The sequence below is a fragment of the Chiloscyllium punctatum genome, chromosome 22 (assembly GCF_047496795.1).
Source record: "Chiloscyllium punctatum isolate Juve2018m chromosome 22, sChiPun1.3, whole genome shotgun sequence".
NCBI lineage: Eukaryota > Metazoa > Chordata > Chondrichthyes > Orectolobiformes > Hemiscylliidae > Chiloscyllium > Chiloscyllium punctatum.
Genome location: NC_092760.1, coordinates 66,279,693 through 66,303,732, shown reverse-complemented (window position 1 = coordinate 66,303,732; position 24,040 = coordinate 66,279,693). Strand labels below are relative to the sequence as shown.

The following is a 24,040-nucleotide window of genomic DNA, read 5'->3' as shown; positions in this document are numbered from 1 at the left end:
TTCCAGCAACACATTTTAAGATCTTTATTCAAATCCTACTATGGTTGAGTCAAACTCCAAAGGTTTTGGAGTGAAGGAAAATAGCTTCTCTAACAGGTATAAGCCACTTGGGCTGAAAAGAACAGGGTGAAGTTAGAATAATGGGCTCCATGTGGAAGCTTTGCAGCCTGGGTTTTGAGCACAGTGATCCATTCTCACAAACCCAACTCCGCAAACCCCAGTGTCAAACACATTCATTTTATTCAAACTCAGAAGAGGAAGAGGAACTCCATAAATTGTGGCCCAGTCATGATGACTACCACCCTCACCCCCACTTCCTCTGAAGTATAAACTGTCATCTTTTATGGTGGTAGCCCAGTGATTATTTATGTTGGGAAGGCTGTACATGGATTAATGTACCAAATGTCTACAACTAAGATCAACCAATGTTTTTGGGGAAGTAAAGGTGACATGGGATAGAACATAGAAAAATACAGCGCAGTACAGGCCCTTTGGCCCTCGATGTTGTGCCGATCCAAGCCCACCTAACCTACACTAGCCCACTATCCTCCATATGCCTATCCAATGCCCGCTTAAATGCCCATAAAGAGGGAGAGTCTACCACTGCTACTGGCAGGGCATTCCATGAACTCACGACTCACTGAGTAAAGGATCTACCCCTAACATCTGTCCTATACCTACCACCCCTTAATTTAAAGCTATGCCCCCTTGTAATAGCTGACTCCATACGTGGAAAAAGGTTCTCATGGTCAACCATATCTAAACCCCTAATCGTCTTGTACACCTCTATCAAGTCACCCCTAAACCTTCTTTTCTCCAATGAAAACAGCCCCAAGTGCCTCAGCCTTTCCTCATACGATCTTCCTACCATACCAGGCAACATCCTGGTAAACCTCCTCTGCACCCGTTCCAGTGCCTCCACATCCTTCCTATAGTATGGCAACCAAAACTGCACACAATACTCCAGATGCAGCCACAACAGAGTCTTATACAACTGCAACATGACCTCAGGACTCCGGAACTCAATTCCTCTACCAATAAAAGCCAGTAAACCATATGCCTTCTTCACAGTACTATTTACCTGGGTGGCAACTTTCAGAGATCTGTGTACATGGACACCAAGATCCCTCTGCTCATCCACACTACCAAGTATCCGACCATTAGCCCAGTACCCCATCTTCTTGTTACTCTTACCAAAGTGAATCACTTCACACTTAGCTACATCGAACCCCATTTGCCACCTTTCTGCCCAGCTCTGCAGCTTATCTATATCCCGCTGTAACCTGCCATATCCTTCCTCACTGTCAACAACTCCACCGACTTTCGTATCATCCGCAAACTTGCTCACCCAACCTTCTAGCCCCTCCTCCAGGTCATTCATAAAAATGACAAACAGCAATGGTCCCAAAACAGATCCTTGCGGAACACCGCTAGTAACTGCACTCCAAGATGAACCTTTACCATCAACTACTACCCTCTGTCTTCTTCCAGCCAGCCAATTCCTAATCCAAACCTCCAACGCACCCTCAATGCCATACCTCGATTTTTTGCAGTAGCCTACCATGGGGAACCTTATCAAATGCCTTACGAAAATCCATATACACCACATCTACCGCTTTATCCTCGTCCACTTCCTTAGTCACCTTCTCAAAGAATTCAATAAGGTTTGTGAGGCACAACCTGCCCTTCACAAAACCATGCTGACTATCCTTGATGACATTATTCCTATCCAGATGTTCATAAATCCTATCCCTTACAATTCTCTCCAAGACTTTGCCCAAAACAGAAGTGAGACTCACTGGCTTATAGTTACTAGGGTTATCCCTTTCCCCCTCCCCCCCACCTCTTGAACAAGCGAACCACATTGCTATCCTCCAGTTTTCTGGCACTATTCCTGTAGACAAAGAGGACATAAAAATCAAGGCCAATGGCTCTGCAATCTCCTTCCTTGCTTCCCAGAGAATCCTAGGATAAATGCCATCAGGCCCAGGGGACTTATCTATTTTCACCCTTTCCAGAATTTCCAACACCTCTTCCCTACATACCTCAAAGCCATCCATTCTAATTAATTGTGACTCAATATTTACATCGGCAACAAATGTCCTGTTCCTGAGTGAATACTGATGAAAAGTATTCATTCAGTGTCTCCCCAATCTCTTCAGCCTCCACACGCAACTTCCCACTACTATCCTTGACTGGACCTATTCCTACCCTGGTCATTCTTTTATTCCTGACATACCTATAGAAAGCCTTTGGGTTTTCCCTAATCCTACCAACTAAGGACTTTTCAAGTCCCCTCCTTGCTGCTCTTAGCTCTCTCTTCAGACCCTTCCTGGCTACCTTATAACTCTCAATCGCCCCAATTGAATCTTCACGCCTCATCTTTACATAGGCCGCCCTCTTCCCTTTAACAAGGGATTCCAATTCCTTATCAAACCACGGTTCCCTCACATGACCCTTTCCTCCCTGCCTGACAGGTACATACTTATCAAGGACACTCAATAGTTGCTCCTTGAACAAGCTCCACATATCGATTGCGCCCTTCCCTTGAAGCCTACTTTTCCAAGCCACGCATCCTAAGTCATGCCTCACCGCATCATAATTTCCCTGCCCCCAGCTATAACTGTTGCCCTGCAGTGCACACTTATCCCTCTTCATCACTAGAGTAAAAGTCACCGAATTGTGGTCACTGTCCACAAAGTGCTCACCTACTTCCAATTCTAACACCTTGCTGGTTCGTTACCCAGAACCAAATCCAGTATGGCCTCACCTCTTGTTGGCCTGTCTACATATTGTGTCAGGAAACCCTCCTGCACACATTGGACATACACCGACCCATCTAACGTACTCGAGCTATAGCTTTCCCAGTCAATATCTGGAAAGTTAAAGTCCCCCATAACAACCACCCTATTACTTTCACTCTTCTCCTGAATCATCCTCGCAATCCTTTCTTCTACGGCTCTAGGACTATTAGGAGGCCTGTAGAAAACTCCTAACAGGGTGACCTCACCTTTCCTATTTCTAACCTCAGCCCAAACTACCTCAGATGGCGAGTCTTCATCCATCGTCCTTTCCACCACTGTAATACTATCTTTGACAAGATAGTGGAACAAAAGGTGGGTAAAGAGGTTAGCCATCATCAAATCAAAGAATTTCAGACAGGTTTGAAGCACTAAATGATCCATTGGCACTTCCATGTTCCAACTAACACACAAATGACAAGAATGAAATAAAGCACAAGCTCACTGAATATATAATGTTTACATTTACTGCCAAAGCTCACTTAAAACTGGCTTTACTTATAATACAAACTTTACAAAGTGTAAGGAAAACAAATGTCAGGCAGGAAGGATAACCACAAATTTTGTTGAGGTGGGATAATAAAACCCAAATATAGAAGGAGTCCATTTAACCCATCATTTCTTTGCCAAAGGCTAATATGGATACATGGCCCTCACTATTAGTGTAGACCATTCCATGGCCCCAAACCGTTCTGTCTTAGGAGATTTCTCCCAGCTTATCTGTTTGTCAAGACTTTGATTGATCACCTGCACTGATCTATAGGGTTTTTTAAAAAAATCACTATTGGTCTCTGACTACTGGGAAGGTCACCTTGGATACTGGTCCTCAAATCTCTCTAGTGGGACTATGAACCTACAACTAAGTTATAGATGATGGTCCTATTATAAAGTTAGAGGTGGCACTTTGACAAAAGGGAAAATGGGCTTAAAACAAGATGAAAGTAGTGCATTGCAGTCTGAGCAACACTCAACACACTGGCCCATAGAAATAGGCAGTGAATTTCTCCTTTTTCCATATAAAAGTTTGAAATAGAGATAAACATACCCCACTGATTCAGCTATTGGTTTGGTCGAATCCTCAGAGACAAAAACATGGGAAGCAAATCGATGGTCTGAAGGATGTTTGGTAATAAATCCAAAATATCTAGAAAAGAGAACAAATGCAGCAAGAAGACAGCATTGAGATTTTTTTCTTAGAATCACAGAATTATACAGTATACCAGGCAGCTATTTGGCCCATCTTGCCTCAAAGTCCAGATGGCCTCCTTCTTTAGAGTCTACAATTTCCCTTCCCACGTGGTTAAAGATGCCCTCCAACGCATCTCATCCACATCCCGCACCTCCGCCCTCAGACCTCACCCCTCCAACCGTAACAAGGACAGAACCCCCCTTCCACCCTACCAACCTTCGCATAAACCAAAATCATCCGCCGACATTTCCGCCACCTCCAAAAAGACTCCACCACCAGAGATATATTTCCCTCCCCACCCCTTTCCGCCTTCCGCAAAGACTGTTCCCTCTGTGACTACCTGGTCAGGTCCATGCCCCCCTACAACCCACCCTCCCATCCTGGCACCTTCCCCTGCCACTGCAGGAACTGCAAAACCTGCGCCCACACCTCCTCCCTCACCTCCATCCAAGGCCCTAAAGGAGCCTTCCACATCCATCAAAGTTTTACTTGCACATCCACTAATATCATTTATTGTATCTGCTGCTCCCAATGCGGTCTCCTCTAATTGGGGAGACTGGACGCCTCCCAGCAGAGCGCTTTAGGGAACATCTCCGGGACACCCGCACCAATCAACCACACCACCCTGTGGCCCAACATTTCAACACCCTTCCCACTCTGCCAAGGACATGGAGGTCCTGGGCCTCCTTCACCACCGCTCCCTCACCACCAGACGCCTGGAGGAAGAACACCTCATCTTCCGCCTCGGAACACTTCAACCCCAGGGCATCAATGTGAACTTCAACAGTTTCCTCATTTCCCCTTCCCCCACCTCACCCTAGTTCTAAACTTCCAGCTCAGCACTGTCCCCATGACTTGTCCTACCTGCCTATCTCCTTTTCCACCTATCCACTCCACCCTCCTCCCTGACCTATCACCTTCATCCCCTCCCCCACTCACCTATTGTACTCCATGCTACTTTCTCCCCACCCCCACCCTCCTCTAGCTTATCTCTCCACACTTCAGGCTCTCTGCCTTTATTCCTGATGAAGGGCTTTTGCCCGAAACGTCGATTTTACTGCTCCTCAGATGCTGCCTGAATCGCTGTGCTCTTCCAGCACCACTAATCCAAAATCAAAGTGTTATAAGTTAGCCCCACTTCCTTGCACTTGCCTCAAACGATCATTTATCCTTTGGGTATTTATCTCATCCTCTTTCAAAACATACTCTCGAATCTGCTTTCACTTCTTTCAAATAAAGCAGTCCAAACTATCTAAAAAAAATACTCACTGCCTTCTGGAATAAAACGAGGAACTGCTGAAGATCTGAAACAAAAATAAATTGCTGGAGAAACTAAACAAGTCTCATAGCATCTGTGGGAAGAAAGCAGAGTCAATGTTGAGTCCAGTGACTCAACCAGAACATGAACCTTTTATTACCTTGAAACCTCCGATAAATCCTAACCTTCTCTGGTCATAGGAGAACAATCACATTTTAATTTGTCTCTCCAATGAATCAATAGAATAGTACATCACAAAAAGACGACAATCAACCAACTGAGTCTGTACCAGTTTTGATTTGGAACTGCAATCTAATTAATCCCACTTTCTTTCCATTCCTGCAATTTCTCCCTTTCAAGTGTTCACCCAATCCCCTTACTAAAACAAAACTTTACACCTCACTTTACAATTCTAAGGATTTAAATTCCTCCAGTTCTGAAGGAGGGTCACTGGATCCGAAACATTAACTCTACTTTCTTCCCACATATGCTGCCAGACCGGATAGGTTTCTCCAACAAATTTCTGTTTTTGTTTCAGGTCTCCAGCATCTGCAGTTATTTTGTCTTTTTTTTTAAAAAAAATCAATTCCCCTATTGCCTCCTCCTTCACATTCCCCATCGTGAGAGGAACTGACCGGGGTTTTTGTGGCAGCAGACGGGATTTAAGGATGGTGTGTTGCTTTCCTGGTGCTAGAGTGAAAGACATCGCGGACAGAGTGCAGGACATCCTCAAGGACGAGGGTGAAGAGCCCGAGGTGGTGGTACACATCGGCACAAATGATGTCGGGAAGAAGAGGAGGAACATACTACAGCGAGACTTCACAGAACTAGGAAGAAGGCTAAAAAGCAGGACGTCCAAGGTGGTTAGCTCCAGTTTGCTTCCAGTTCCTCGGGCTAGTGTGGCCGGAAACCGGGAGATAATGGACTTGAACGTGTGGTTGGGGAACTGGTGCAGGAAGCAAGGTTTCAAGTTCTTGGATCACTGGGGTATATTTTATGGTAACCATAAATTCTACAAGAGAGACGGCTTGCACCTTAATAGAACAGGGATCGGCATTCTGGCAGGCAGGTTTTCTGCTGCAACACCGCTACATTTAAACTAAGTAGCAGGGGGGAGGGGACAAGCTGGATGTTTAAAAAGGAAATTGAAGGGGTAGTTAGAACAAGAGAAGTCAAGAAAGACAACTGTATCAAGGAGGCAGAAAACTGGAAAAGGCATCATGCTGTAAAGTTGAGTGAAATAAGGGTTGAGGGGAAGGGTGAGAGCAGTAACAAATTAAAAATTCTATACATGAATGCACGAAGCATTAGACACAAGGTGGATGAGCTTGAGGCTCTTTTGGAAATTGGCAGATACGATATTGTGGGGATAACTGAGACGTGGCTTCATGGCGACAGGGCCTGGGAAATGAATATTCAAGGCTACACGTGCTATCGTAAGGATAGACTGACGGGCAGAGGGGGTGGGGTGGCCTTGTTGGTAAGGGAGGATATTCAGTCCCTTGCGCGGGCGGACCTAGAGTCAGGGGATGTAGAGTCAGTGTGGATAGAGCTTCGAAACACTAAGGGTAAAAAGACCCTCATGGGAGTCATCTACAGGCCCCCAAACAGTAGTCTGGATGTTGGAGGTAAGTTGAATCAGGAGCTGAAATTGGCTTGTCGCAAAGATGTTACTACAGTTGTTATGGGGGATTTTAACATGCAGGTAGACTGGGAGAATCAGGATGGTATCGGGCCTCAAGAAAGAGACTTTGTGGAGTGCCTCAGAGATGGATTTTTAGAGCAGCTGGTGCTGGAGCCGACCAGGGATAAGGCGATTCTGGATCTGGTATTGTGTAACGAACCAGAATTGGTCAGTGACCTCGAAGTGAAGGAGCCATTGGGAAGTAGTGACCATAATACAATAAGCTTCAATCTGCAATTTGAGAGGGAGTGGGTACAATCTGAAGTGACAATATTTCAGTTGAATAAAGGGAAATATGGAGCTATGAGGGAGCAACTGGCCAAAGTTCAATGGTTCAATACCTTAACAGGGAAGACCGTGGAGGAACAATGGCAGATATTTCTGTGTATAATGCAGAAGATGCAGGATCAGTTTATTCCTAAAAGGAAGAAAGATCCCAGGAGGAGACATGGGCGGCCGTGGCTGACGAGGGAAGTAAAGAAACATATAAGGTTAAAAGAGAAAAAGTATAACTTAGCAAAGATAAGCGGGAAAACGGAGGACTGGGAAGCTTTTAAAGAACAACAGAGGATTAGTAAGAAGGAAATACGCAGAGAAAAAATGAGGTATGAAGGTAAACTGGCCAAGAATATAAAGGAGGATAGTAAAAGCTTTTTTAGGTATGTCCAAGGCAAAAAAATGGTTAGGACAAAAATTGGGCCCTTGAAGACAGAAGCAGGGGAATATATTACGGGGAACAAAGAACTGGCAGAGGAATTAAATGGGTACTTCAGATCTGTGTTCACTGGGGAAGACACAAGCAATCTCCCGGAGGTAACAGTGGCTGAAGGACCTGAACTTAAGGGAATTTCTATTTGCCAGGATTTGGTGTTGGAGAGACTGTTAGGTCTGAAGGTTGATAAGTCTCCGGGACCTGATGGCCTGCATCCCAGGGTACTGAAGGAGGTGGCTCGGGAAATCGTGGATGCGCTGGTGATTATTTTCCAGAGTTCAATAGAATTGGGGTCGGTTCCTGAGGATTGGAGGGCGGCTAATGTTGTGCCACTTTTTAAGAAGGGTGGGTGGGAGAAAGCAGGAAATTATAGACCAGTTAGTCTGACCTCAGTGGTGGGAAAGATGCTGGAGTCTATTATAAAGGATGAAATTACGGCACATCTGGATAATAGTAACAGGATAGGACAGAGTCAGCATGGATTTATGAAGGGGAAATCATGCTTGACTAATCTTCTTGAATTTTTTGAGGATGTAACTCGGAAGATGGACGAGGGAGATCCAGTGGATGTAGTGTACCTGGACTTTCAGAAAGCTTTTGATAAAGTCCCACACAAGAGGTTAGTGAGTAAAATTAGGGCGCATGGGATTGGGGGCAAAGTACTAGATTGGATAGAGAATTGGTTGGCTAATAGGAAACAAAGGGTAGTGATTAACGGCTCCATTTCGGAATGGCAGGCAGTGACCAGTGGGGTACCGCAGAGATCCGTGCTGGGACCGCAGCTTTTTACAATATATGTAAATGATCTAGAAGATGGTATCAGCAATAACATTAGCAAATTTGCTGATGACACAAAGCTAGGTGGTAGGGTGAAATGTGATGAGGATGTTAGGGGATTACAGGGTGACCTGGACAAGTTAGGTGAGTGGGCAGATGCATGGCAGATGCAGTTTAATGTGGATAAATGTCTGGTTATCCACTTTGGTGGCAAGAACAGGAAGGCAGATTACTACCTCAATGGTATCAAATTAGGTAAAGGGGCTGTTCAGAGAGATCTGGGTGTTCTTGTCCACCAGTCAATGAAGGCAAGCATGCAGGTACAGCAGGTCGTGAAGAAGGCTAATAGCATGCTGGCCTTCATAACAAGAGGGATTGAATATAGAAGCAAAGAGGTGCTTCTGCAGCTGTACAGGGCCCTGGTGAGACCACACCTGGAGTACTGTGTACAGTTCTGGTCTCCAAATTTGAGGAAAGACATTCTGGCTATTGAGGGAGTGCAGCGTAGGTTCACGAGGTCAATTCCTGGAATGGCAGGATTGCCTTACACAGAAAGACTGAAGCGACTGGGCTTGTATACCCTTGAGTTTAGAAGACTGAGAGGGGATCTGATTGAAACGTATAGGATTATGAAAGGACTGGACACTCTGGCAGGAGGGAACATATTTCCGTTGATGGGGGAGTGCCGAACCAGAGGGCACAACTTAAAAATACGGGGTAGACCATTTAGGACAGAGATGAGGAGAAACTACTTCACCCAGAGAGTGGTGGCTGTGTGAAATGCTCTGCCCCAGAGGGCAGTGGAGGCCCAGTCTCTGGATTCATTTAAGAAAGAATTGGATAGAGCTCTTAAAGATAGTGGAGTCAAGGGGTATGGAGATAAGGCTGGAACAGGATACTGATTAGGAATGATCAGCCATGATCATATTGAATGGCGGTGCAGGCTCGAAGGGCAGAATGGCCTACTCCTGCGTCTATGGTCTATGGTCTATGGTCTATGGTCGGAATCAATCCAGCAAATTTCCTTCGCAACTCCTTCAAAACCAAAACCACATGCCCCGATCTATATTAAACAACACACCGACGTTTTACAGTCACACATTTCTGTTAATACTCATTATTTTCAAGTCTTTTGACATCTTTAGACTTCAGATAGTCCCTTGTCTGCTTTGAATCTTCTAAACTCTTCTGCTGTACAAGACTCTGCTATTTGTTTCTTAATCTACTTGTTGGACCACTGGAGACAGGGCATTAAATAGGAATGAGCGAGCGTTAGTGTGGGACTGGCGTCATGTATCAGTCCGAAGGCATCGGGACACCAGATTCTCATTCCTAGTGAGCATCGTTACAGCTAACAGCGTTACTTTTATATTTTTAAAACTGATTTTAAGTGATTAAAGTGCCACAGTGCAGGGTGAACTAATGTGCTGGATTATTGTTTCCGGTCTGTTGAGTGGTTATTTCAGTCACATAGCCACTTCACTCAATAAGTGGACAACAGTTGGGGACTGAGTGGTTTCTCCTTGGTTGAATATCCAGGTGACAAATTTAAACTAGTACTGCAACAAACTGCATTTATATTGTGCTTTTAAATAGAATAAACATCCAAAGTAGAGTAGGGCTGGGTTGACAAAGATTGCCAGAAAATGGGAATATCCTTTCTTGCCCTGGTGTCAGGTAGTCAATGTGGTTACTGTTAGCACATCACTACCAGCCAACTCAACTTGAAAAATATTAAACTCCTGTGATAGGACTTACTTGGTGTTCTTTGGATGATACCCGCAGAAAGAAACGTTCTTCAGTTGAAAAAAGTGACTGCATTTACTGGCCTGTCATAAAACAAAACGATAGGAGCAGAATTTACTCTTAAAAGCAGAATTTTGCATTTCTTACATGCAGATGCAATTTTACACAGGCTTTTTTAAAAATATTAAATGATAGCATTGCTCATAATGAGTCACAAATACACTAAAGGGTTACTTCAGATGAAGTTGAATATACTATTCTGCTGCTAAGGTAGAAGAGTGTTTAATTGAGTCAATCCTTCAAAACACAACAGGAGGTTACTCAGAATGGGATTAAGGCAAGGGATGTTTATAGACTGGTGCGAGATCGTAAATTTCCAACATGAAGTTAGAAGAAACCAGCATGATATTTATTACCACACTTTGAAACTTGACATTTGAAGTCCGTAGATATTTCTTGAGATAGAGTTTATTTCATCCAGTTTAGATGTAACATATTGCAATGTCCACTGATCTACACTGTTTAGATTAATAAAAGGATCTATTGTTGTGACACTTTCACAGTGGAGTATAAATTCCTGCACTGTATGTTTGACAAACAGAGCAATAAAGAACATTATTCCAGTTGTATATTTATCATAAGTTTAGGTATTAAAGGAATGTTAGTTTAAAAACTAAAAAAGAGTAAAGAGTAAATGTAAAATGAATGACGTGGAAAATTTGAAATAAAATTAATAAAATAATTAGTTTTATGTCAGTGGAGAGATTGCTGAATAAAGGGAATGAATGTGTAGTATATAGGTTACAGAATTGTAGAACAGAACAGGTTTTTGGACACACACATTTACACTAGATCTTGCAAAGTGTAATTTAGTCAGTAATTCTTTGCTCACTTCTCTCATCCCTGAAAGTTTTCTCCCAGATATTCATCCAATTCCCCCTTAAAAAAGGTTATTATTGAATCAGTATTGACCACACAATCAGCAATTTACTCCAAATTGTATGAAGATGCTCTGTAACATGTATTTCCTTCAGATTGCCTCAGTCCTTTTTTGCTAATAATTTTAAGTCTGCACCTTCTGATTTTTGACCCCTGAGCCACTGGGAACAGTTTTTCTTTATTTGCTGTCTAAACCCTTCATGATCTTCAAGATCTCTATCAAATCTCCTCTTCTCTCTAAGGAGAGCGACCCTAGTTTCTTTATATCTTTATTAGTCTCTTTATGTAACTAACTCTCAGAATAATTCCAATGGATCATATCAGTAACCTCTCCAAATGTTAATATTTTTTAAAAAGTTATCGTTCCATCCATGTGCACTCAACTGTTTTTCTTTTACATATTCCAAAGTTGACATTTACAATAAAAGTTGTCCAGAAAATTAAACTTCGCTATCAGTGAAGGTGCTGCAGTGATGGGAGTATGTGACGACACTATGATCTTTATAAAACATAAGCTTAGAATAGGAAGTGCGAAATAAAGACAGAATGTAGGACCGTAAGACAAGAACGGATTAATGTTGCACTCTTTCCTGGTAACATCCCTTGTTAGGGAAGAATAATCTAACAAGACATAAGCAATTCCATGGGAGGAGTATTACATCAGGTTGTATTGCATAATTTATTTCTAACTAATTGATCTCATGTGGCATACATGAGGGGGAACTCTCAGAATGGTTAAAGCAGAGAAGAGGTAGATTTCTTTTGTGCCTGACCTCTGCAAGATCAAAGCAGCTCACTCATCCTGCTTCTGTCGCCTTGTAAAACAAAACTCTTTGGATGTTTGGCCAATTGCCTTTTGAAAGCCAAGGTGGAACCTGCCATCACCAAACTAATCAGGCAGTGCATTCTAGATCCTAAGCCACTCCTGGCATGCTGAGAAAGGATCACTTGATCCAAAATGTTAACCGTTTCTCTCCACAGATGCTGCCAGGTAGGAGCAAATTACTGCAGATGCTGGAATCTGTACTGCAAATGACAAATGCTGGAGATGACAGCAGGTCAGACAGCATCCATGGAGACAGCAAATTAAATAGATGTTGCCAGGCCAGCTATACCTTTCCAGCAATGTCAGTTTTTTGTCACAGCGTAGAAGACTTTTCCTCAAATTTGCTATTGGTCGGAATAACTAAGCCAGAGTATGGAAATGGAGAAGAAGAATGTGTAATTGTGTGAAGGCCATTTCTACTATAAAGACAGAAATAACATTTCTCTTTAAGAGAATCCTTTGTGCTGTGAATTATCATTCCATTCAACAGTTAATTTATGCAAGTATTACAGTCAACGTAATGACCTTCTCATAGACTCCACGTCCATCGAGTTGTACAGCTATTTTAATTCCTTGCATACTGATCTCCAGGACACAGCAAGAGGGAGGGTTGAACTGGACAGTCAATCTTCTTGTTGTTGCAATCTATTCAGAAGAAAACAGCAGTCATTCAGATTTCAGGTATAGAAGTTGAGGTACCAAATTTAAAATAGCAATTTAACCTGGTATCTGTTCACTATTTTTCTCCCTTTGATGCACAAATCCTAGCCAATATCTAGCAACAAGAAAAAATTACAAAAAACACACAATCCAGTCATATCTTACAGCAGTTTGGACAAGGGTGCTGCACGAAATGGCTACAAATGATTTCCAGTGATAACAAAGTGCTTCATTGCATGATGGCAAGTGTTTACATATATTTTAAGATTTGGATTTCAAAATAGAGGCAGGTGAATGTGGGTCAGTTCTTTGAAGATAATATTTTTCAACTGGTCAGAAATTTATTTGGACCAGTGACTCAGGTGCATCAATTCGAAAAAAAGTATGTTACTGCTGTTAGGTTCCTGGCAGAAACCCTGTAGTTTTAATAGATTGAATGATTACACTGCTAACAGACCAGAAAAACACTAGTTTTAGCTTTTTAGTTCAGTTCAGAAGAGTCAAAAATTCAATTCAGGCTGCCTGGGTTTCTCAGAGTAGACAAATCAAACCTTTAGTTCAGGGGAACCAGTCACCAGAATGGAAGTTTTAGTTTGTGGAGCTTCTAAGCTAGGGAAATTGGACAGAAATGTTCAAGATGTTAGAACTGAAAAAAAGTTTAGGCCATGGTGAGATTTGAACCAGAGTCTCCAGAACATTAGCTGATCATTCTTGATTAACAGTCTAGTGATAACACCATTAGGCCATTGCCTCCCCTTAATTAAGCAAATTTGATCTTGTCCTTGCTAAGGACTAATTCTATCATCTTCCCATGCAGATCCTTTAAAATGATGTGCTGTCCTCAAACACGCTTTCAGCGATTTCACTGCAGATGTGGAGATAACCCATATCTCTCGACTCCTTCTGAAATCAAAGATCGCTCTCAGCCTCATATTCATAGGGTATCCACAACCTTCTGGGGTAGAGAATTTCCAAGATTTACTGCCATTTGAGTGAGAAAATGCATCTTTACCTTACACCTAAATGACTGATTATTTGTCCAGAGCTGGGGTCCATGTTCGAGGTTCTCAAAGGGAAAACAAGGTTTGCCTGTCAGACTTACATGTCTCAATGAGATCACATCATTTTTCCATATTCTAGACGGTATACACCTAATGAACTCAGTCTCTCACCTTAGGGCAATTATCTCAACCCAGAAACCAATCTAGTGAACGTTGTTGTACCACCTCTAAACGCAGTATATGCTTCCTTAAATCGTGATTAAAAGAATTTAGTGTACTCCAGGTATTGTCTCATTGAAGTCCTACATAAATTGCATCAACATTTCCCTATTTATAATCCAACCCCATTACAATAAAGACCAACATTCCACTTGCCTTCCCTATTATTTGTCTTTCCTATTACTGTATGGTGACTGTTTTTTGTACAAATGCATTCAAGTCATTCTAAACTTCAACATTTACAAGTTTCATTTCTTTTTAAAAAGAAAATCTGCTTTTCTATTCTTAATACCAAAACGAATAAGCTTACATTGCCCAATCTTTACAACCATCTGCAACCTTCTTGCCCACTATCTGAACCTGTCTATGTCTTTGTTTCAGTCTATCTTTCACACAACTTATGTTCTCATCTAGCTTTGTACCAGATGCAACCTTCGCTACTGTGCCACTTCATCTGTCATTAATATACTCTACAAATAGCTGAGCTTCTGGCACTGATCCTTGCTGCGGTTCACAGTTCACAGCCTAACTTGAAAATATTTGCTTTATCCTGCTCTTTGCTTCATGTTTGTTAACTAACCCACTAGCTATGCTTCTCTATTACACTCCACTCCATAAGCCTGTATCTTATGCACTAACAGTGTGTTAAGAGTTGTAAATAACCTTTAAGGGTTTCAGGGGTGGTGGAGACCTGTGGAAATGCACGTACACTATGTCAGTTGCTTTCGCTTTACCCATACCATTTATATTCACAAAAGAAATTTTAATAGAATGTATCCAATTTGCTTAAAAGGCAGAAATGTGCATTCATCACTTAAATTTCAATTTGAGAGTCTGTTTCCCACCACTCCATATGAAGTATATTTTTCCCGTTTCAAGTCCAGGATAAAAATGGTTCCATTGCGATTTTCAGAAGACAGTATTTTCCCAGTTTATTTTCATGTTACCTTCTGCATGGCTGCACACAGTACATCATTCCCTTTATGGTATGGCACTTGGACTGAACCCAAGAATTTCAGATGGAATTTATCTACCCAGTCATTCTTTTCTGCTACTGCTGCTGAAGGAGACACAGGAAGGAGAAAAAACATGATTGCATATTTATAACATCAACCTATTTGTTTAAGCAATGTTTAAAAACAAGCTCTACATTTTTAAAAGACTTTTTGACTGGAAACATGTAATTACAGTAGGGTTGAAATGATTTCTGATAGCATGCACTAACACATTGGAATTAGACATCACTTTTGCTATCTTAATGTGGATGGCAAGCCTAGTTTGTGATATTTTGGTACAAAGATCAATTTGGATGGAAGTGCTGGAAAAATAGTTGGTCATAATTTTAGCACTTATATTTTCTATAAAGTCATGAGTTGTTATTGTCATTGAAGGGGCAAGGACAAAAGCTTCAAATTAATTCATTTTCTGGGCCAGAGAGACTGATTTGCTACCAACTAATTTACAAGAGTCAATGTTGATACGTTGCTTATGCCTTTCATTACCTCCATCTTTGTAAAGCATGTCTAATGTATAAATCCAACTTCCTAATGCTGGCAAGGTTAAGGGGGAAATCACTACTTGCTTTGCACAAAGGACAATTAGCACAAATCTACAACAGGTTCACCTCTCACTGTTACCTTGCCATCCCCCAAAAGTAGTGAGTAATTTGTATACTATGCATGTGTCAGTTTTCGATTCAACTCCTGGTTAAACCTAAATCAAGAACTTGGTTTGTCAGCAATTCGGACAGAAAGAACGCAAGTCCATCAGTCTGAAACACTGAGCTAACCTCTTCTCTTTCTCTATTAAGGCTGCCTGACAGTGATTCAATTTTTACATCCCATTTCAAGTTTATTGCATTTTGCTTATTGGTATGAGTGCCTGGCTTTACTATATAGTTAATGCAAATCAAATACCTGCAAACTGTCCTCGTTCCATGTTGACTTCGAGTGCATAGTATGCTGGGAAGATTCCTCTTTCACCTGTTCGCATATTGTAGGCATGGTACCAGTAATCATCAGCCTGCATGTCTACGAGGAGAGGGTCATCCACCTCTAACTCCAGTTCATCATCATGTCGAGGCACAAATCTACACAGGGTGACAAGACCACCTTAAAAAAGGGAAAGGAAAGCTTTTCCAAGCACTAAGACTTAATTGAAATTAAACTAAAAGGTGGAAATGTAATTGCAGTGAACTTACAGTTAGTTAGTCAGACTAATGATTTGTGAATAAGAATCAAGTTCTGTTTTTTTTTTGAAAATCAAGTGCACTAATGAAGCACCTATTTAAAAGAAAGTGACTTGAATTTGATATAACTTTTCATGATCACTGCACATGCAAAGTTCTCAAGTCATTTAAGTATTTTTGAAGTCTAATCACTATGGTAATGTTGGAAACAAAGCAGCTTATTTGTACTTGGGATTGTCTATGAACAATAATATTATAATTGCCAAATAATCAATCAGTTTTTGAGACATTGAATAAGGGATCCATACTTGAATGGACAGTAGGGATAATTCCCCGGCGGTCATTCAAAATACTACCATCGAATCAGTTCACCATGGCAGACATTAGATTAGATTAACCACACATTGTGGAAACAGGCCCTTCGGCCCAAGTCCACACCGACCCGCCGAAAAGCAACCCACCCAGACCAATTCCCCAACACTTACCTTGGAACCTAACACTATGGGCAATTTAGCATGGCCAATTCACCTGACCTGCTCATCTTTGGACTGTGGGAGGAAACCAGAGGACCCGCAGGAAACCCACGCAGACACGGGAGAATGTGCAAACTCACCACACGCAGTTGCCCAAGGCAGGAATTGAACCTGGGTCCCTGGTGCTTTTTGAGGCTGCAGTGCTAACCACTGAGCCACTGACCTTGGTTTTAATGTTTCTTCCTAAAAGATGGCACTTCCAACAATCTAACATGCACTCAAGAGCAGAATAGAGGGAAATTGCATCCAGTCCATTTATAATGCCAGGTTTATTAAGAATCAGTCATATTGAATGGAAACAGACTCTTCAGTCCAACCCAGTCCATGCCAATTATGTTCCCAAATTAAACTAGAACCACTTACCTGTGTTAGGTCCACATCCCTTCAAACATTTCCTATTCATATACTTATTCAAACATCTTTTAAATGTTGTAACTGTACCTGTATCCACCACTTCCTCTGGTAGTTCATTCGACACAATAAGCACACACTGAAAAATTTGCTCATGTTCTTTTCAAATCTTTCTCATCTTATAAAAAATGCCCTCTAGCTTTGAACTCCACACACTCTAGGGGAAAGATCCTTGCAATTCAACTTATCTATACCCCTCACAATTTTATAAACCTCTAAGGTCACCCCTCCAGTGAACAAAATTCCAGCCTATAGCTCAAGCCCTTCATGCCTGGCAACATTGTGGTAAAGCTTTTCCGAATCCTATCCAATCTATGCCAGGGCAACCAGGACTGCGCACAGTACTTCACAGGTCGCCTCAACCTCAGCATGACATCCCAACTCCTTATCTCAAGAGGTCTAAGCAATGAAGGCAAGCATGCTAAATGCCTTCTTAACCACTATCTACCTGTGAAGCAAATTTCAAAAACTTATGCACATAAGCTAAATTCCACATTGTGAGACAATAGTTTTTCACTTGAGTTTTATAATTTTATCACCACTCCACCAAAACTCCAATTAAGTGATCTTGTACATATTACAATGTGGAAATGCATTTGCAGTTCTACATAGAATATCTTCTGTTTCATTGATCCAGGTAAATTAGCTGTTTCTCTACTAATACATCAGCGTCACTAAACATACAATTTTAAAGATAGATAAGGACTGAATTAAATGTTGCATGGGCCCTTTCAGTGATCATTGCTAACAGCAGCATGCATTTATATGGCACCTCTAATGTAATAAAAGTATTCTAGGCTATTTAAACGCACCAAGTGACAATGAGCAAAACAAAAGGAGATTTTCTTGGAGCTCTGACAGCTATTAAAAGATTTATACAATACTCCAAGTAATAATTCCACCACAGTGGCTCAGTGGTTAGCACTGCTGCCACACAGCACCAGGGTCCCAGGTTCAATTCCAGCCTTGGGCGACTGTGGAGTTTGCACATTCTCCCCGTGCCTGTGTGGGCTTCCTCCAGGTGCACCGGTTTTTTCCCAGTCACAAAGATGTGCAGGTCAGGGTGAACTGGCCATGCTAAATTGCCCATAGTGTTAGGTGGATTAGTCAGCAGGAAATGGATCTGGGTAGGTTACTCTTCGGACGGTCAGTGTGAACTGGTTGGGCTGAAGGGCTTGTTTCCACACTAGGAAATCTAATCTATTCATTTCCTTGCCACCTTAACTGACAGGATTACACAGAGCTCATTCTAATCAACCAGCGTAAAATGAGTGGGGCTTTTAATAAACAGATGGAGTCATGGGGTCTGCACAAACCAAATACAGACATATTCCTTATACCAATGCAAGCATCAGGAGTTAGAGGGCACCGATCTAACGTGAAAAACGAAGAATTGAGTGAAAGGAGAAAAAAAAAACTTTTTTTCATAGTAAATGGTTACAATCTGGAATATATTGCCCGAGAGAATGATGGTGGTGGATTCAACCTTGACTCACAAATGAAAATTGAATAATCATCTGTAGAGAAAAAGAATCGTAGGGCCAATGGGGAAGTCAGGGGTGTGAAACTAGCTGAGTTTCTCCTGCAGAGAGCCAGCACAGAACTACCGTTTAGCCCATCATGTTTATGATTTGATAGATACTGTTGTTTACAGCTAATTCATACACAGCAAGTTTCCACCAACAAAAACTATTGTCAAATTAATTGAATTTTCTTGCTATTACTTGGAGACATATCAGGTAGGAGAAAATTCACTGCTGCTGAATAAGCAAAATGGGAGTTGGAGCCAACTTACACAATATGGCCAAGTTCTAAAATGAAACTTGAACTCATGGCTACACTATCAAGTGAAAACATTGAAATTACCCACTCAGCATTTGTAATAATTCTGTAGATTTTTGGGGGTTCCATTAGCTGCTGGTTTGATTATTTAAAACATGTCTATTGACAGCTACAATTGATCATTGCACATGCTGCACTCAATCCACATTTGAAATTACACCATGGGTATAGCTACATAAGTGTTTGTGTGCTCATCTTAAACTGTTCTTATTTTAAAGCCAGAATTTACTCAGTCTCTTATGAGGTAGCTCCACTAAAATGAGGGGGGAGACGGGCAGACTACTGGGCTCAAAACAACGTGTTCAAGCGCTTGTATTTCAATATTTAAGAGTACAGTGTCGAAGGTGAAGCATCAGACTTCCATTAATAATGCAGTCTGCTAACCTATGGATTGTATCATTAACAATGTGAAATCATATATGTGGTTAGGCAGAAACACAGAATTTCCAGCACAGTAGCAGGCTATTCATCCTAACATTTTAATGCAGATTGGTGACCAAGGTCAGAGCACACAGAGGCAGGAGACAAGCTACATAATGGTTAGAAAATTGGCTAAATACAGAAAACAGAGTTTAAAAATAATTACTCAGACTAGTGGTAGCTGGGAAGTGGTGTTCTGCGGGAACTGAGGCTGAGACCACTGTCCTGTACAATTTACATAATGGCATGGATGTAGCAATCAAAATCACATCCTCTTTTAGTATCCATGCGTTTAGACAAAGCTGTGTGTCAGTCTTGGTGCAGCAGTAGCACTCTTGTCTCTGAATGAGGAGGCTGGGCGTTCAAATCCCACGTGAGATTTTAGAACAAAAGTCAGTATCAGAGCATTACACTGTCAAAAATGCTGTCTTTTGGTCAGGATTATAAAGTGAACCCTCTTTTGTTCTCCAATTTGGATGGAAAATCTCTCTTGGAAGCACACTGAAGAGGAGTGGGCAAGTTCTCGCTGATAATGCAGGCCAAAAGCCATCCTTCAACAAACATCATTAAATCGAGGCACTATCACGTTGCTGTTTCTGGGAGTTTACTGTGCAGAATCGCCAACATGCCATATTTCTGATATTCCAGCAGTTACAACACTTCATTGATTATTGCAGGGGGTGTCATTAAACTATTACTCCAGAGACCAGATTAACTGAGGATTTGAGTACAAACATATAGAATAGGAACAGAAGTAGACCATTAAACCCTGGAGTCCTCTGTGCCTTTCCATAAGATCATTGTTCTGATTGTGCTTCGATTTTCACATTTCCAACTGCTTGCCAGAACTTTAAATTCACTTCATTTAAAATACTTTATGATCTTGCCTCCATTGCCTGAGGCAGAGAACTCTAAAGGAAACCTCAAAAGGAAAGAAAAAAAATCTCACCTGTGTTCAGAAAGGGAAACGCCTCAATTTGAAATACTGCCCATTAGTCCTAGACTGACCTAGAGTTCCATTTCCACCTTGTTAAGGCCATAGAGGATATTATAAACTTCATTTGAGTCACCCCTCACTCTTAAACTCCAGCCTGTCCAACCTGTGTGGTTCATAACTGTTGTGAAGGTGTAAGGGGTACTGTACATTTAAGAGCGTTAAAAGCTAGCAGAACTACCTGATACAACACCAAAATGTTCTGAACAAGACAATGTAACAATTTGGTCCAGCAGCTAGTGTAGCTGGTTGTCTGGAGACAACAAAACAATTTTGAATTTGACCAGTTTAAATTATACCCCAAAATACCAACATCCAATTAAAAATTTGAATTTAGTATATTGACAATATTAAAAACCAATGAAATAATCTGTTGCTTTATAGGTATAAAATCGGGAATATTGAACAGTTGGAGGAGAACCACCAACCCACCAGCATGTACAGACTGCTCGAAAAATAGCTCTCGATAAAGGTACCTTTTAAGATCAGTGACCTGTGAAACAGAAATCTCTAAGGGGAGAGAAGACAGAGGAAGCCAAAAAGAAAAGGTTCTACAGCTGGCTGGTTTTGAAATTTGAATTTTTGGTAAGACCCCTTGATTAAGATTTATCAGACTAGTATTGCAGAAGGGGAAGGTGAAAGATAGGTTAGAGAAAGGAGTTGTAAATAGTTGTTAGCTAATTATTCTGTGTTATACTTTAAGGAATAAAGTTGTTACTTTCACTTTAACTAGTTCTTGACCTCAAATATGCACACAGATTACAACACAGCGTAAATCTTTTGTGTTGCTGGTTTAATATAGCATGGGGGGGGCTTACCCTGTGTCATAACAATATGACTACCTACTTATCCCAAGTATCAATCATGTAAACCTCCTCTGAAATGCCTTCAGTCTTTAATTAAGGAGTCCAAAGCTGAACATAGTATGAGATATGGTCTTTCCAATGCCCTAATTGAAGCACAACATTTTTACCTTCAATTCACCTGTAATAAAAGAGCAGCATCCTATTAGTCTTTGTTATGTGCTGTACCTGCAGCCTTAACTTTTGTATAAAAGCAATTAACGTAGGGTCAGTTAGACTCGAAACATCAAGTCTTTTCTCTCCTTATAGATGCTGCCAGACCTGCTGAGATTTTCCAGCATTTTCTCTTTTGGTTCCTTAACTTTTGTGACTCACGCACTGGAACACCTAGTGCCCTTCTACACCTCAGAATTCTGCAGTCATTCACAATTTAAGTAATAATCTGCTATTTCATTCTTCTTGCTAAACCGACCAATTTCATGCTTTCCCACATCATATTCCAACTGCCAGATTTTCACCCAATCACTGAAAAATATTCGTATTCATCTGCGAGCTTATGTTTTCTTCACATAATACCTTTCTACCTCAGTGTCATCTACAAATTTGCTTCTCTCAATTGTGTCAGTGATGCAGTTGTAAAATCTTGAGGTCCCAACACAGACTCCTGTGTAACTCCACTCATCAATATCCTGTTAATCAGCCAAAAGGCCTATTTGTGTATACTGTTTATATCTGGCAGACAATCTTTTATCCATGCTAATATGCCATCCCCTATACCACGAAGGTTATTTTTTTGCTATGGCACCTTAATAAATGCTATCTGGAAATCCAAATGCAATATTTCCACAGGCTTCACTTTATCCACAGCACAGAACGCCAATAAATCGGTTAAAATGTAATTTCTGTTCGACGAAACCATGCTGACCCTTCCTGATTGCCTGGAGTTTTTCCAAAACTGTGCAGCTGTAATAATGGATTAATTATCATTAATCAAAAACATACATCAAGCTAACTGGCTGATAGACAAATAAAAAAGAGGAAACTTTCTCCCATCTTGAATGGAGGGCTTATATTTGCTGTGTTTCAATCTAATGGACTCTTTGCTCAATTAAATAAACTTTAGAAATGAAGCACCAATCCATCTATGACCTTACTAGCCACCTCTTTTTAAGACCAGAGGATGAACACCACCTGGATCCAGAGTCAAGAGGGGTCACAGCTAAGTCCATTTGCTATATACCAGTTTCCTTGTAATTATAATTCTACAAGCTCATCTCTTCCTTTCACCTCCTGATGTACCATTATTGAAATAGGTTTTTTATCCTCTATAGTGAAGACAGAATCAACACATTTGTTCATTTATTCCACCACATCTTAATCATCTACCATTAATTCCCCAATCTTATGTGCAAAAGGATCAGCACACACGTGTACTTTTTTGTTAAAAAGCTTACAAAAATTAAATCCTTAACTTTGTCTCATATTCTGGTTTCTTTCTCCTGATGAACCTTTTGGTAATTCTATGCCGTACTTTATGTTCTGACCAATCAGATTTGCCACTCATCTTTGAGCAGTAAGTTGATTTTTCCTTAAGTTTGGTGCTCATCCCACTTCTAAAGGGGTCCTCCCTTTAGTAATTTTCTTTTTGTAGCAACATTATTCTTAAGACTGCAAAATATCACCCTAAATGTCTGCCACTGCATCTTTATTAATCCAAGTCTTATCAGTTCATTTTAGGTGGCTCAGCTTTCATGTCCATGTAGTTGCCCTTTTTTAAGGTTTAAATCTTAGTCTTAGATCTAATCTACTCTTTCAAATGAAATGTTAAATTCAATCAAATTATGGCCACTTAAAACTTCAGAAGGGAGTATTAGTCTGAAGTCATTCACAAATCCTGCCCCATTACACAATATAAAACACAAATTGCACTCTGGTTGGTTCCAGAAACTCAGATGATGAAATTTAAATTAAATTAATCTGGAATTAATTTTTTTTTTAAATTGTTTGCCCAATGACAAACATGAATGCACAGATGATTGCTGCAAAGGTTAATCTTGTTCATGAATATCCCTTAGAGGGAATATGTTATCTTTCTCTGGTCTATCAGAACCATTTTCTCTAATTCAAACCCCACAGCAATGTGGTCGACTCTGGAATGGTCTAGCTGTACCAAATCACTATCCTAAAGAAAAGGAGTGAAATTGAACAGAGCATCAACGTGGTCATCAGAAAAGATCATACATCACATTTCGGCCCTGTAAAAGTCTTCTTTTCTAATCCAGGAGGTTGTGCCAAAATTGAGAGTGCCGTCTCACAAGCTAGTCAAGTAACAGTCTGCCATAATCACTCTCATTGAATCATACCATACAGTGTCCCAGAGACCACCATCACTATTTGCTGGGTGCATCTTGTCCCATCAACAGGCCAGACATGGCAGCACATTGACATATAGGTCGAAAAAGGTTGCTTTGGGAGGCCTTAACACTGACACCAGACCCTACAAAACTTAATGTCAAAGACAGATTATTATTTACAGTGTTTTTTTCCCTCTCCAGCCCCTAACTTGGCTAATGAATCAATACTCCCTCAAGCTGAGGGCCAATTGCACGAAAGAGGATGGATAGGGTGAATAATTTGCTCTGGGTGTGGGACTTCAATGCCAATCACTAAAAATGGCTTGGTACAGCCACCGCTGACTGAGTTGGCCAAGTCAGAGAATGTAGCTGCTGGACTGGGTCTGCAGGAGGTGAAAAAGGAAGAAGAAAACTCTACTTGTGCTTATCCCCATCTTTCTACCTGTCACAGAGGCATCGACCCAAGACAGTTAAAAGTTAGGAGTGACAGTGGCACAGTCCTAGTCAACATAAATTCCCACCTTCACTTTGAAGAAACTCTCTATTGCGTAGTGTGGCAACACCATGATAAATGAAATAGATTAAGCCGATCCAGCAATTCAAAAACTATGAGACATTACACTCCTGACCGGTGTCTTTATAGACCGTTGACTGGCATTTGGGAGATAGCAGGTGAGTTACTT

General features: G+C 41.1%; 1 protein-coding gene across 6 annotated transcripts in view; it reads right to left on the bottom strand.

The window, feature by feature from the left end:
- mapk8ip1b (mitogen-activated protein kinase 8 interacting protein 1b) overlaps positions 1-24,040 on the bottom strand; it is a 156,777-nt gene that overhangs the window by 2,122 nt on the left and 130,615 nt on the right. For 5 of the 6 annotated variants that reach the window (XM_072592562.1, XM_072592561.1, XM_072592558.1 and 2 more), the window contains 5 exons: positions 15,729-15,901; positions 14,760-14,872; positions 12,458-12,577; positions 10,180-10,250; positions 3,847-3,945 (listed from right to left, as the gene is read on the bottom strand). In XM_072592562.1, coding sequence (XP_072448663.1) covers positions 3,847-3,945; positions 10,180-10,250; positions 12,458-12,577; positions 14,760-14,872; positions 15,729-15,901 — 576 coding nt within the window. The remainder of the gene's footprint in view (positions 1-3,846; positions 3,946-10,179; positions 10,251-12,457; positions 12,578-14,759; positions 14,873-15,728; positions 15,902-24,040) is intronic. The other variant, XM_072592559.1, reaches the window with a different exon arrangement.